The 14,254-nt window shown below is 37.0% G+C and overlaps 2 protein-coding genes across 2 annotated transcripts; both read left to right on the top strand.

The window, feature by feature from the left end:
• Positions 1-7,764: 7,764 nt before the first annotated feature.
• LOC145571242 (uncharacterized) lies at positions 7,765-10,209 on the top strand. Its single transcript, XM_081630308.1, has 3 exons — positions 7,765-8,204; positions 8,722-9,227; positions 9,377-10,209. Exons 1-3 carry the CDS (start codon positions 7,765-7,767, stop codon positions 10,207-10,209), a joined length of 1,779 nt encoding a protein of 592 aa, XP_081486434.1.
• Positions 10,210-10,991: 782 nt separating this feature from the next.
• On the top strand, positions 10,992-14,222 carry LOC145572481 (pyruvate kinase 2, cytosolic-like). Its single transcript, XM_081631455.1, has 6 exons — positions 10,992-11,300; positions 11,392-11,488; positions 11,593-11,690; positions 12,638-12,793; positions 13,739-13,816; positions 14,043-14,222. The coding sequence occupies exons 1-6, from the start codon at positions 11,232-11,234 to the stop codon at positions 14,205-14,207; spliced, it is 663 nt and encodes a 220-aa protein (XP_081487581.1). The 5' UTR covers positions 10,992-11,231; the 3' UTR covers positions 14,208-14,222.
• The last annotated feature ends 32 nt before the right edge of the window (positions 14,223-14,254 follow it).

The raw sequence follows: 14,254 nt of genomic DNA, 5'->3' as shown, positions 1-14,254 counted from the left end.
TTTTGCTTTTCTCTCTTTAATTTTAACCCCTCACCCTCTTTATTTAATCCCCATTTTCAATTACAATTCCAATAATTAAATTTCTTTAATCATATTTTTGATCACACATTATAACCATAATGGCTTATTGATATTTCCTAATTCATCTTTCAATGCAATTTTTTATGAATGCACGGGTTAGAAGGCTAGTTAATTTTAATAACTAATACATTTTTCTTTAATCAGCCTACTTAACCACTTAATGACATCATTATTCAACCAAATTGTAATTAGTGGCTTTTAAATCTTGATTAATTAACTAAACCCTCTCACCACCTCTAACCACCATTGCACCACCTCCGGCACCCCCCTACCCCCCTCTCATGATTGCTTTAAAAAAATTTAATATACTACTCATACCAACAAGATGCATCTTCCTTTTAGGAAACTCATATGCTAAGATACTCTTCGGTTAAACGTGCTTGGGTGGGAGTAGTTTTAGGATGGGTGACCTCCTGAGAAGTTTTCTCGGGATATGCATGAGTGAGGAAAAAATTCATTAGAAGGACTTGTGTTGGTTTGTGAGGACGGTTGTTAGCCCTTGATGTGCATTTCGTGACAATATGCCCCTCTCTATTATGTTTGGGGTCGGGGTGTTACAAATGGTATCAAAGCAACCCTGCCTAACGGGGGAGAATTCTGGGGCCAAATGGTCATATCCAGATTGGATGTAACACTTTGCCTACCCAGTTTCATTAGGTGTAATACTGGAGTCCCCAGGATTTCAGTTCTCAAGTGGGGGTGTATGAATTACTAATACCCATCATGATTGTTTTAAAGGGATTAACATACTACTCATGCCAACAAAATAGATGCATCTTTCTTTTGGGGATTTGGGAGTAGTTTTAGGATGAGTGACCTCTTAAGAAATTTTCTCAAGGTGCGCATGAGTGAAGACAAAATGCGTCAGAAGGACTTGTGTTGGTCTATGAGGACAGTTGTTGGCCCTTGATGAGCATCTCGTGACAATAGGCCCCTCCCTAATTTGTTTGGGGTCGGGGTGTTACAAATTAGAAATCCATCCCAAATAATCGGACCCATTATCTTAGTGTTGGTAATTCGTGAGTGTTAGGGTGGTGGTGGTTCGTGGGTTCGTTGGGTGTCGGTGGTGGTGGTTTGTGGGTATTGGTGGTGGTTCCGAGTTTGTCGGGTTCGTGGGTAGGTTTCGTGGGTTTGTGAGTGAGTTTGATAGTTCGTGGGTGGTGGTTTGGTGATTCATGGCCTCGTGGTCTAGATTGGGTTCATGGGTGTTGGTTTGGTCGTGGTTCGTGGGTGTTGGTGATGGTAGTTCGTGGGTGTTCGTTTGGTGGTTCGTGGCCTCATGGGTCTAAATCTGGGTTCGTGGGTGTTGGTTTGGTAGTTCGTGGGTGTTGGTTTTGTTGGCCTCGTGGGGTCTAGATCTAGGTTCATGGGTGGCAGTTTCGGTGGCATTGTGGATCAAGATCTGGGTTCTTGGGTGGCGATTTCGGTGGCCTCGTGGGTCAAGATATGGGTTCGTGGGTGTTGGTTTGGTGGCCTCACGGGTTTAGATCTATGTTCGTCGGTGGTGGCGCTTGACTTTAGGTTGTTCAAAGATTTTTTAAGTTAAATTAATTATTCACCTTTTTTCCTCCTTAATTACATCATTTACATTTACATGCCCTTGATTTTCAATAATTATGCTTAAAAAGTTTTGACTTGAGATTAGTACTCCCCCCTTTGTTGCAACAAATAAAGAAGGAGGGAAGTATTTTTTTATTTAATTTGCAACATTTTCATTTTCGTGTATGTCAATGTATTACTTTGGTCATTAATGTCCTTAATTATATATTTATAAAATTTTAAATTGTTCATATTATGAGTATTTCACATTGACGTACAAATTTTAAAATGACTTATGTTATATGCAGATGTAGACAGTATGTAGGGACATATTGGTTAAATTAACATATCTATCAACATTTTAAAAGGAAATTGCTCATGAATTAGAACAACTTAATTAATAGAAATAAGAGTAGCTTCAATGGTTGTAGATAGGGATTTTCAAAGGTGTTTAGCTTGGCCAAGCAATTAAGTTAGTTAGCCCTAAAATAATTTGCTTGTGAACAAAATTTTCAAATGATAGGAGGTTGCTAATTAATAAAATTAAATTCAAAAACTAATTAAGAAAGTGAGCCTTATTTTGAATAACAGGCCACAGTAGTAGGTAACCATGAGGGTACAAAGTTACAAACTAGGCATAAAGAGAGCTAGCTTGAAATATTATGTGTGACATGAATAACTCATTTGACAATTATCTTGCCATTCGAGATAATAATACACAATATGACACTTAATTTGGAATATTTGTACATTTTTAATAATATCAACCTCAATGAAATACTACCAAGCTAACTTCTTTTATTTTATCAAAGTTACTTAACTTCCCAACATTAAATAACACACTAATTATTAAAACTATGATGTATAAATCAAGTTAACATTTTCTAGTAGATTGCTAAACACCGCTATAAGAAAATGATCACCACCACCAACATTTGGTGTGAATGGATAACCATGCCCTTACTAATTCGCCATCCCTTATCCTCCTCGGTGACCCAACACCCCTTCTGATCGATGACCCACCACATCCCCCTCAATGACGACCCACCACCTTCCCTCGTCGGTGGGAAGGCGGTGGTTTTTTTTTTAATTTTTTTTTCGGCAATCGCGGTAACTAGAGCCCAAAATCGGTTACCGAGCACGATAATCAGTTTCCGTGCTCAGTAACCGACAATTTCAGTTATTACGGTAACCAGAGTCTAAAATTGGTTTCTACCATTATGAGACCAATTTTACAACATTGAATTAGGGGTGGCAATTCGGGTTAGCAAGTTGGATCCAGGTCAGATTTCTGATTATGTTTAGAAAGTAGCAAAAATAGTGTAAAACTTAATATTATTACGAAATATGAAATTTGGGTCAATTCGGGTTGTTCGGGTTCGATTCTGTTTTGGGTAAAAATACCCATGCCACGTGGAGGTGACACATGTCACCCTAAGAGAGGTTTCAAGTGGACCAATCTCCCTTTGACACGTCTCCCTCCCAGTTGTTGGGAAAAAAGACGACCTTCCTGGCCCAAATCTCGAGAACGTCGCAAAACGGCGTAGCCCATCAGTCCTAGGTTTCTGTAACCTAGGCAGGGGCACAATTCTCGATGACCCTATAAATAGGGATATTTCCCCCATTTTTGAGACACGTTAATTTATTACAGCATACTTAAATTCTCTTACATCAGAGAAATCACCTGATCTCGAAATCTGAGAAAATCTCACTTTTACCTTTTCCGCACCTTTTACTTCTCTCCAAACACATTTTTACTTGATCGTTGGAGGCGGAGCTCCTACCAAACGGAGTCTCCGTTATTTTGCAAGTACAGACAGAATACTCCATGCTTAGTGACGTAACTCTCCCGAGGGACTAGAAAAACCCCAAAACAGATTCGGGTCGGGTTCGAGTTTCTCTCAATAACTTCGAGTCGGGTATTGAGTTGGGTCAGGGATTGCCAGCCCTACGTAAATAACGCAAGATTTATTATAAAAACTAATCTAAAAAAATAAAAATCAACCCATTTCAAGTAAAGCGAAACAAATAAAGTTAAATTGACAAATGATAAGGAGTAATGGGAAGTGAGAACATAGTTACATAGGAATATAGGATGGAATGTACGTTATGTACCATGAAAAGTTTGGAAGTTGGAATTTCTTAAAGTTTGATTTTAAGGCCCATACATATTTGATTGTTCGTAAATGAAAAAAATCTAGCAGTAAAATCAAAAGAAGTTGTTTGAATTGGACAAATGGCTAGTTGGGGCTTTTGAAGGTCTCGAAGCTTTCTGACTTTTCTTAGAGCTCGTCTGAAGCAAACCCGTACTTTCATGCCAAAAGGGTCATTTTTAAAAGAAACAATGGAATGTTACTTGCTGTGGGTAAAACGACAGCAGTTAAAACGACAGCCCACCGTGTTTGACCACTTGCAAAGTTGTACATACTCGAAGTCTCGAACACGACCAGTAAAAACTGGAATGTTACAATTTCAACAATTTTTAACTAAGAACAATAGAAGCCAATTGTTTACTACGGTCTCTGTGTGTCGGATTAAGTGTATTGGTTTGATTAGTGAGATTTTGTGCACTATAATTACTCCGTAATATTTACTGTGTGTTGATAACCTTTTTTTCTTGAAAAAATTACTCGAAATAATCCTATCTTTGAAACTTCCGTCCAAAATAATCCCACCTTTGGATTATTTTTAAATAATCCGACCTTTATACTCAATCCGTTTAAAATGGTCCCAAGTGACCAGTAATCAGTTGAATATGTAATTTTTTTTTATTAAGTTTAATACACGTGTCACCACATGATTGGTCAAAAAATAAGTTTTAATTTAATTTTAATTAATTAGTGTATATTTTAATTAATTATTATAAAAATTTCTTTCAAAAAAAAATTAATTATTATAAAACTAACAACCACCAGCCCCAGCCACCGCCCCACCGCTACCATCAGCCGCGCCCAGAACCTTCGCTACGCCCAGACCTAGCGTCAATCGCCGTTCCTCCCCCAACCCCCTTCCGTCGCAACTAAATCACCCCCAACCCCCTCTCGTCTCCACTAAACCACCACAACCAATCAATCATTACCGGATTTTCACCCTAACCAACCCCAAAACCCCTTCGAAACCCTGCCAACCCTAAGCCTTTTCGAAACCCCACCAACCCAGATCCCAAGAAACAAGGTAGTTGAAGATAAGAGGGGTCGGAATTGGGACGGAAGAAGGGTAAGGGGGTGGGGATTGAGACGGAGAAGGAGTTTCAAGGGTGGAGGGATGGTTTTTCTGGGTTTTCGTGGGAAATGGAAAGGGGTTGGTGGTCCGATTCGTGGGGTAGGGAGGGGTAGGGGGCACCGCGCTGGGGGAGGGGGAGTTTGGGCAGCTGGAGCTGCGGCGCAACTAGGGCAATCAGGGCGTCAAGCAGAAAGCCAGCGGAGATGGGTTGGCGTGGGCTGGTGGGTTTTTCTTTACAAAAATTTAACATTTATTTTATTTTATTTTATTTTCATTTTATTTTTTTAGACCAATCACAGGCCGCCACGTGTCAGGTAACTTGTTATTACAAGTATTGTGACCGGTTAGGACCATTTTGAGCGGATTGGGTATAAAGGTTGGATTATTTAAAAATAATCCAAAGGTGGGATAATTTTTAGCGGATGCTCCAAAGGTGTGATTATTTCGGACAGTTTTTCCTTTTTTCTTTTCTTCTTATACTTGTTGAACTTAACTTGTTTTTGTTTAAATTAATTTATTCCTATTGTTCTACGTCCATATATAATTGGCACATTGGAATAGTTAACAATATTAGAGTCATCTTTATTTAGTTAGTACTTCCTCCGCTTTTTTTTTACTTAATCCGTTTTGACTTTTACACTATTTAACGCCCCTTCTTTGATTTTTTTTTGTAAATAATATGTAAGGAAAAACATATTCATGAGGGATATTTTTGAATTCGTCCCAAATCATAAAATATAACTTTTACGAAGTATAATTTTTGCTTATGAAAAATTAGAGTTATTAATAGTTAAAGTTTTGCATTGACAAGCGTGATAAAAGAAACAAATCAAGTAAAAAAAGATTAGAGGAAGTATATTTTTCTTATATAGTCATTTCTATTTAGTTTACACACTTTTTTCTGTAGACACTCGTTTTTTTCCTACAAAGATAAATGGTCCTATCAAGTTTGCATTATTTCTCTCTCACATGTTATGAAGCCAAAAAAATTTCCCCAACTTATATGAAAACAATTGTAAAAAAGATCAACCTCGCCATCCCACCAACACAATTAATAGTCCCCACAATCCACTAATTATATTAGGAAAACTACTCCGCTATTAATTGTCATACAATAAAATTTTAAATTCAATATGCTAGGAACTTGAGTCAGGTCTAATCATGTCGTCGATCAATGTAAGCAATGTTTTATTTCATCTATTATTTTTTCATACTACTTCCTATATGCAACCTTACATATCATTTTCGACTATATTCAATCTCTAAAGACCAACAAATGCGTAGATAAGGAGTAAAAATTGCTAATAAATCAAAGTTAAATTTATACGGGGTAATAATCAACCAAGTTTCAAACTCGCGGATTTAAATGTGCCTTAATCAATTAAAACTAATTGTTACAAGCATGCTTGATAATTATACAAATATTAAGTTTTAAAGACGGTCAATTTAAGGGCAACTTTAATCCCTTAAAGGGTAACTTTAAATTGTAATGATTTGATTGATTGTAATTTCTAATGGATACATGATATGAAAGCTAATATGATTCATCTAATATATTATACACAAATTTTTAAAAAAATCGGGTGTACAATAATTATTATACATCCATTATAAAGATAGTTTAAAGTGGTCAAAAGTTACCCCTGAAATAAATAAAAGTTATCCCAATATGCATAAAAGTAACTCAATACAAATAAAAATTATCTACGTTTTATTAGTAAAAAATCACATTTTAAAGGACTAAAAATCAATTATTAGTGATTAAATATAATTAAATTACCTTTATAAAACTTTTCTTGTTGTCTATTTATACAAAAATTGTATTAGAGCAAGTTTAGCCCCATTTTACCTGAGTCTTGAGTCTTAAGACTTATATTTAAGACTTCTCCCATTTTTCTTCTTAAATGTCAAGCAAGTCTCAAGTTGAGTTTTGAAATTCCAAGACTCAACTTAAGACTTGAGATTGAGACCCACCTCAATTTTATTTTTATTATCCTTTTTTTTTTTTTTTTACACTTTTCTAAATATAATTACACTTTTCTAAATATAAAGAGATAAAAATAATAATAATAATAATAATAATAATATGTCATATATTTGAATCTTAGGGCAAAAGTGATAAATTTGGACAAGTCTTAGTGAGTCTTAGCAAGAATTTGATGACATCATTTTCAATAGGGACCACCAAAAATGATGTCACATCCAAGTCTTAAGACTTGAGGCTAAACTTGCTCTTATGTTTACAGTTACAGAAAAAAAAAAAAAGACAAAAATTTACCCTAAAATTAGCTAAAATTACCATTGTACCGCTCATGTACACTAATATTAGTATAAACTGGGTGTATATAAAAGTTTTTCTATATTATAATTATTTTTATTGGTAACATTTATATTAAAAAAATAATAACTTTTGTAGTATATAGAGATAACTTTAAATACTTTTAAGGTAACATTAGCCCATCTTACAGTTACAAAGTAACCAAATAGGTTTGTGGTGATTTTTCACTTGCAAAAAGCCTAAAGTCAACTAGACCATTTATAAAACATGACCATGATTTTAATAGTAGCCTGACTATCCTCACCCAACAAACATTAGCCATTGATCTAATGGATTTCAGTTTGAATCTCCTACACATCATATAATAACAAATACGCCGTACAATCTAAACTTAGGCCTGTTCCGATTTATCGAGCTGAACTAAATTGTTTATGAGAGAAGGAAATTTAAAACTAAAGTAAAGTGAAATTAAGTTGAAGAGAACAAATCCTTAATAAATCAATTTAAAATTTAAATCAAGTAATTAGGTACGAGTTAATTTTATGGGATCTACAACAAGGGTACTTTGTATGGTTAATCGTATGAAGAAAGCTTTACCGGACCTAATCTCTTTGTCCCAGCACGCTTTTATTTCAGGGAGACAAATGATAGACAATATTCTTCTGAGCCATGAGGTTTTGGATAAAATAAACAAGAGGACTGCAGGGTATGACTACTTGGCAGCGGTCAAGATTGACATGAGTAAGGCGTATGACAGGGTTAATTGGGGGTTTCTGAATCGGGTTCTGCAGTGGTACGGTTTTCCTACAACTTGGTTACAGATGATCGGTCAGTGCATTTCGACGGTGTCGTACAAAGTTTTACTGGATGGGGAGACGAGTGAACAGTTTATACCTACTTGTGGGTTACATCAGGGAGACCCGTTATCCCCTTACCTCTTCCTGTTTTGTATGGATGTTCTGTTAAGGATGTTTCAACAAGGGTGTGACATGAGGCACTTTGATGGTATTAAGCTAGGGCTTAGAGGCCCTTCTCTTTCTCATCTTTCTTTGCAGACGACGCCTTGTTGTTCTACAAGGCCAATGTTCACACTACCCATGCCATTGCGGCCGTTATTCACAAGTTCAGCAACATTTCGGGCTAACAAATTAATCTTGCCAAATCTCACTTTAAAGTCAACCTTAATACCCCGCTTTCCTTGCAAACATCGTTCAAGGAAATTCTGGGCATGGCCAAGGTTGACCAGTTTGCGTCACACCTTGGAGTCCCTATTAACTTGGGGTGCCGCAAATCTGCCTCCTTTTAGTTCATCGTCAATAACATTGGTAAAAGACTGACGAGTTGGAATGCGATCAGTCTTTCTCAGCCACAGAAATTGATTTTAATCAACTCTGTTCTCATTGCAATTGCCTCGCTGCTTTGAGCTGCCGAGTGGTATTGCTAATAAGGTGGACTCTCTTCTTGCTGCCTTCTTTTGGTCAAATAGGGAGAATAATGGTATGCACTGGGCGAGTAGAGACAAGGTTTGCATGCCTAAGGGTATGGGTGGTTTAGGGATTCGAAGTCTAGCTGCGTTTAACTCAGCTTTGCTTATGAAACAGGCTTGCGCGGTTATTTCACAACCCACAACTCTTGCTCGCCAAGGTGTGTGCGGCTTGGTTTCACAGCCCATTGGCAAAAGGGGTGGAGGTTCGGTATCGCAACAAGAATTTCTCTTGGGGCTTGAGAGGCCTAATAAGGGCGGGGAATACTCTCACCAAAGGTTGTGGGTGGAAGGTGGGGAATGGAAAGTCTATAGTAACAAGGAAGAATATATGGATGGTTGGCAGAGTGCCAGAATATAATTCTACGATTACTTTGTGCCAAGCTAAGGACTGGAAGGTAAGTCACTTCATTTGCCCTTCTAGGTCTGAATGGAACCTTGGCCGACTTAACTCAGCTTTTGTTCACTCTGATGCTTCAATCATTGCAAGTATGGAGTTACCTGGTGGCGACTCGGAGGATTATTTGTATTGGCGTTACCATAAGTCGGGTCGTTTTACCGTTAAGATAGGGTACGCTTTCCTCAAACTAACTAGTCTCTCAGATTCCTCAGAAGACATTTCAGGTTTGTACAAGATTTTCTGGTCCCTTAATGTAATGCCCAAGTGGAAACTGTTTATGTGGAAGCTACTTCGGAATGGAATCGCTACAAAGACCAATTTGGGAAGACGTGGACTGGCTGTAAGTATACACTGTGATCTCTGTGGGACTCAGGTGGAAGACTTACAACACTTGTTTGGGTTTTGCAGTTCTGCACGAGATGCATGGGTGGGATTTTACGTATCCACTCAGAAGCTAATGCAGGCCAATCCTTCAATGATTGGATTTTGTACTATATCCGGCTGTTTCTAAGCCAGGATGGGTTTGATGGTCACAGAACGACCTTTTTCATCGCAACTCTTTGGGGGTTGTGGATTTCGCGTAATCATAGGGTTTTCAACACACCGAGAACTGATCCTTTGTCGACACCGGCGATTATATCAGAAGGTCTTCGCCAACAGGATATTTTTGCTACTAAGAAGTTAGGGGGTCTTTGCGCTTTACACCCTTTTGAATTGGTAAGTGAGTACCCTCCGGGGTTTTTACGTGCTGTTTTGCAGGACTCAGATTCTGGATTGTTGCTGCGTCAGACGGTAATCTTGGTGGATGGCTCGTGGAATAAACATACTCACAGATTTGGGATGGGTTGGTGTCCAGAGATTGGGGAGTTTGGGGAGCAGTGCTGGCTAGGAGGGGCTTCTTTTGGGCTAGCTCAGTCTGCTCTGCATGTGGAGTTGAATGCCTGTTTGAAAGGGCTACAATGGGCAGTCACAAGGTCCCTTTGTGCGATTACAATTTATACATACTCTACTACAGTTGTTCATTGCCTCCGGGGTGATCAAGACTCGGATATTTCTATCCGTTGGACTATTGCTCGTATTCGCCAATTAAGTAGCAGTTTTGAGTGGTGTGCCGTTCTCAAGGTTGATCGGGTTGTAGTGGACAGGGCTCACGTTCTGGCTACGACTGCGAACTCTAGTTTATCCTTTTTTAACTTTGTCCTTTAGTTTCTTGTTTAAGCTTTTGTCCAAAAAAAAGAGTAGGGGTGAGCAAACCGGGTACCCGGTCAAAATTTTAGGACCCGGACTTGGAATTGGTTGGAACCGGGTCCTAAAATTCGGAACCGGAATCGGAATTGGTTTAACCGGGTCCTAAAATTTAGGAATTGGAATTGGTACCACCGGGTACCGGTTCCGGTTCCGGGTACCCACTTATGTATGTAATTTTTAAAATATAATACAAAATTATAATTCTTATTTTAGTTAGTATCATTATTAGTGTTTAATACTTATATTTATATATGCATTAAGCTATTTGTATTCATGTTAGGTATTAATAATAATTTTTTATTTTACAAATTAGATACATTTCATACATATTTTTATTATCTAAAATTTATTTAGTTTAGGATATATTGGGTAACCGGGTACCCAACCGGTTCCGGTTCCAAAAAGTTGAGAATTGGAATTGGAATTGGAATTGGTTATAACCGGGTCCTTAATTTATTACCCGGAATTGGAACCACCGGATCCAATCTCGGTTCTGGACCCGCCGGTTCCTAACCAGTTCCGGTTCCAATTCCGGGTACCCGAAATTTTTGCTCACCCCTACTCGCGAGGAACGTGCTCATTGACGTGTAGGTAGAGGGGGTGGCGGGTAGCACTGAGTGCCCCACAAAACCAAAGTGGTCACTTGTACTATACAAAAATCACAAAATATTCCATCCCCAAATTCTAGTAGGTTTATTAAATTCAACATTTTCAACAAAAAAAAAAAAACCTCATTAAAACCGGCCCCTTGAATTACCAAAAAAGAAAGGAAAAAAAAGGATATTTCTTGAGCAGCAGGGAATCAAATATCTCTCCATTTTACCTCCACCCTCCCTCTGTGCTGTCAAACGTCACAAACCCTCGCCTTTTTCTCTCTCCTCCCTTTCACTTTCTCTCTCCTCCATTGAAGAGTTCTTCTTCAACTGCTTAAGAACTTCTTCAATTCATCAATCAAATCTAATCAAAGCAATCAATCAATCATGCCTTCCACTAATTTGCTCCTTGAGGAACCAATTCGTATGGCTTCAATTCTCGAGCCATCTAAATCTGTAAGTTTTTCCTCAATCTATAATCAAATTAATTGAATTTTCGGAGTTTCATTTGTTCATCTGAATCTCTGATTTTGATCGATTTTTGCAGTCGTTTTTCCCTGCAATGACGAAGATCGTTGGAACTCTCGGTCCTCGCTCTGAATCCGTTGAAGTTATTTCCAGTTTGCTTAAAGCTGGAATGTCAGGTGATTTTTCTGCGCATTTTTTGGAATATTATCAGCGATTTTGATTCATTTCTTCGATTTTTTGATAATTTACGGTGTTTTTGGGGGGTTTTGGTTTGATGTAGTTGCTAGATTTGATTTTTCGTGGGGAGACGCTGATACTCATCGCCAAACTCTGGAGAATTTGAAGGCTGCTGTTAAGAGTACAAAGAAACTCTGCGCTGTATGTTACTTTTAATTATCGCGATTTCGATTTTCGTTATTTGGTTGATTTTTTTGTAGCTAAGTGTGCTACATATGCTACTTGTATGATTTGAGTTAAAAATCTGGTTTTGAGTGTGTGTGAGTTTATAATTATATAGGATGTACCTTTGCTTTTTCATCAAGCTGATAAATAGAAGCCGGTTTTTCGCCGAAAAATGACTATAAACTGTCTTATTCAATTAAAAGTTAGGTTGTTGCACTGCAGTTGGTACTTTAGTGTTGAGTACAATATTGGTGAGGATGTTAATGTAACGTAAAAAAACCTGAAAATATTTTGGATCTTTGTTTTTTCTGTTTTGAAGATATTCTGAGTGTAAAAGTTGCCTGAAGATATTATGTATTTGTGTGTAAATTTACATTGATGTTGATCAAAATTATTGGATTTTTGTTTTTTAATTTGGGAATTGTGATGTTCTTGTATTCCGTATGAAGTCATGATATTCAGAAATTTTGTTGCAATTAAAAGTGTCTGCCTTTCTGGTTGCCTAATGGTTTTGCCAGTATGAAGTAACTATCTGTTTTGATGTAGAGCCAGGTTTTATCTTTCCTAAAAGTGAAATAGAATTCTGTGGTATTTATTTGTGCTATAATTTGTTGCTGAAATAAAATTTAGATGCTTTAGATATCCACTTATGTTTGAAAAAGTTTACAATAAATACAACCAATCAATGCTTTCTTAATCCCATAAGTACACACAAGAAAAATTATCTTTTACATTTGGTTTGGTTTGGTTTTGTATTCTGTAGGATGGTAATCGGGTGGTTTAAGATTTATGTTCTATTTGAGTACAATAGTATTTTGATTATAAATACTACGTCTTGGTGATATGTTTTCAAATATTATTCTTTGTCACAATTTAATTGTTCAGCAACAAGTGAAATAGATGAAAACATCTTTCTTATGTAGGTCATGCTCGACACAGTTGGGCCTGAGTTGCAAGTTGTTAATAAGACTGGGAAAGAAATCGCTCTCAAGGAAAATGAATTTGTTACTCTCACACCTGACCTGGAAAAAGATGCCTCCTCAGATCTATTGCCCATCAATTTCAACGGACTTGCAAAGGTTAGTAATTTATTTTATCCTTACTTGTTATAGGCAGAGTGATTGTATTTTTCTCAGGGAACTGGTAACATGGTTCTGGTCTTTTGCCTCCATTCCTATTTCTGGGTTTTGAAAATGATTGGAACTTGGAAGGTTCCAATGTTTTTCAATAACATCTGTTAGTGTATGAATTTGTCGGATTAAAAAAATAACACAGCATTACATAAGATGTGAACTATTATGCTATAGGTTGCTTTAAACCACTGAGATTAAGTGTAATTTTCCTTTCTGCAGCTTTCCTGCAAATGAGAATATACTCTTTACATTTCATATTTAAACTCTTTTCTATTTCTCGCTTTACACACTATTTTTTTTTTCCAACATTTATTTAATCAATTATCTTGCTATGCTCTTTTTCTGTCACGGACGGTTCCTTATGACGATTCATGTTAGCCGACCCCAAATCATTTTGGGATTAAGGTTTTGTTGTTGTTGTTGGAAGAAATCCTTGTCTTTTCCTTCAATTCTTCCTGCTGTCTCCATTTAAAGTGTTCAAATCCCTTTTTATCTATATAACTTTACATATATATTTTGAAGATTTTTGGGAGTCCCCCCCCCCCCCCCCCCCCCCCCCCCCCTCAATTTGCCAGATTCATATTTGCAAACATGATTTATGCCTTTTATTTGGATTATGAAATGGTTTATGTCCATGGGTGTGTTGTGTATTTGTTAATGTATCTAATTATTTTCACCAATTAGGAGGCTTTTATACCCATGTCTGTATTTTAGACTGGGTAATTCATTTCATACTAATAGATTTTATGACGGACTATTATTTTCCTTAATTTCACCTAAAAGCTGACAGTCTGACACTGTAAGGTTTTTTATGCTTTGTATATTTATGGAACATTCAAGCAAATTTGGTTTATAATGTGCTACACTAAGTGCATATTGAATGTTTTACAGGCTGTGAAGAAGGGAGATATGATCTTTATGGGTAAATATTTGTTCACTGGAAGTGAAACTACATCTGTTTGGCTGGAGGTGAGAATAAGCTTGTTAACTATCTTACTGTAATTTATTTGCGTTTGTTTTGGCTTATATATATGAGGTTTGGGGTGCTCTATTTATTACATGCATACAGGTCTCTCAATTAAAAAACTACGGAATTGCAACTTTAAATTTTAAGTTTGATAAATTTTACCGCCAATTGTTTAAATTGCTAGTGTTTTTTGCTTCTGAGTTACAATGGTCTGCATTATTTGAGTAGGTTTCTGAGGTGAAAGGGGATGATGTGGTTTGTGTGATCAACAATTCCGCAACATTGGATGGCACACTTTTCACTTTGCATGCTTCACAAGTTCGTATAGATATGCCTACTCTGTCAGAGAAGGATAAGGAGGTCTGTAATCTTTCTGTTAATGCAGTTCTTTAAGTGTATTTATTTTTATATTTATATTTTTTTTTAATCTTTACTCTTTA

This window comes from Chenopodium album, chromosome 12, assembly GCF_948465745.1.
Source record: "Chenopodium album chromosome 12, dcCheAlbu1.1, whole genome shotgun sequence".
Classification (NCBI taxonomy): domain Eukaryota; kingdom Viridiplantae; phylum Streptophyta; class Magnoliopsida; order Caryophyllales; family Amaranthaceae; genus Chenopodium; species Chenopodium album.
Note: the sequence above shows the minus strand (reverse complement) of the source record. Positions and strands in the feature narration are given on the sequence as shown.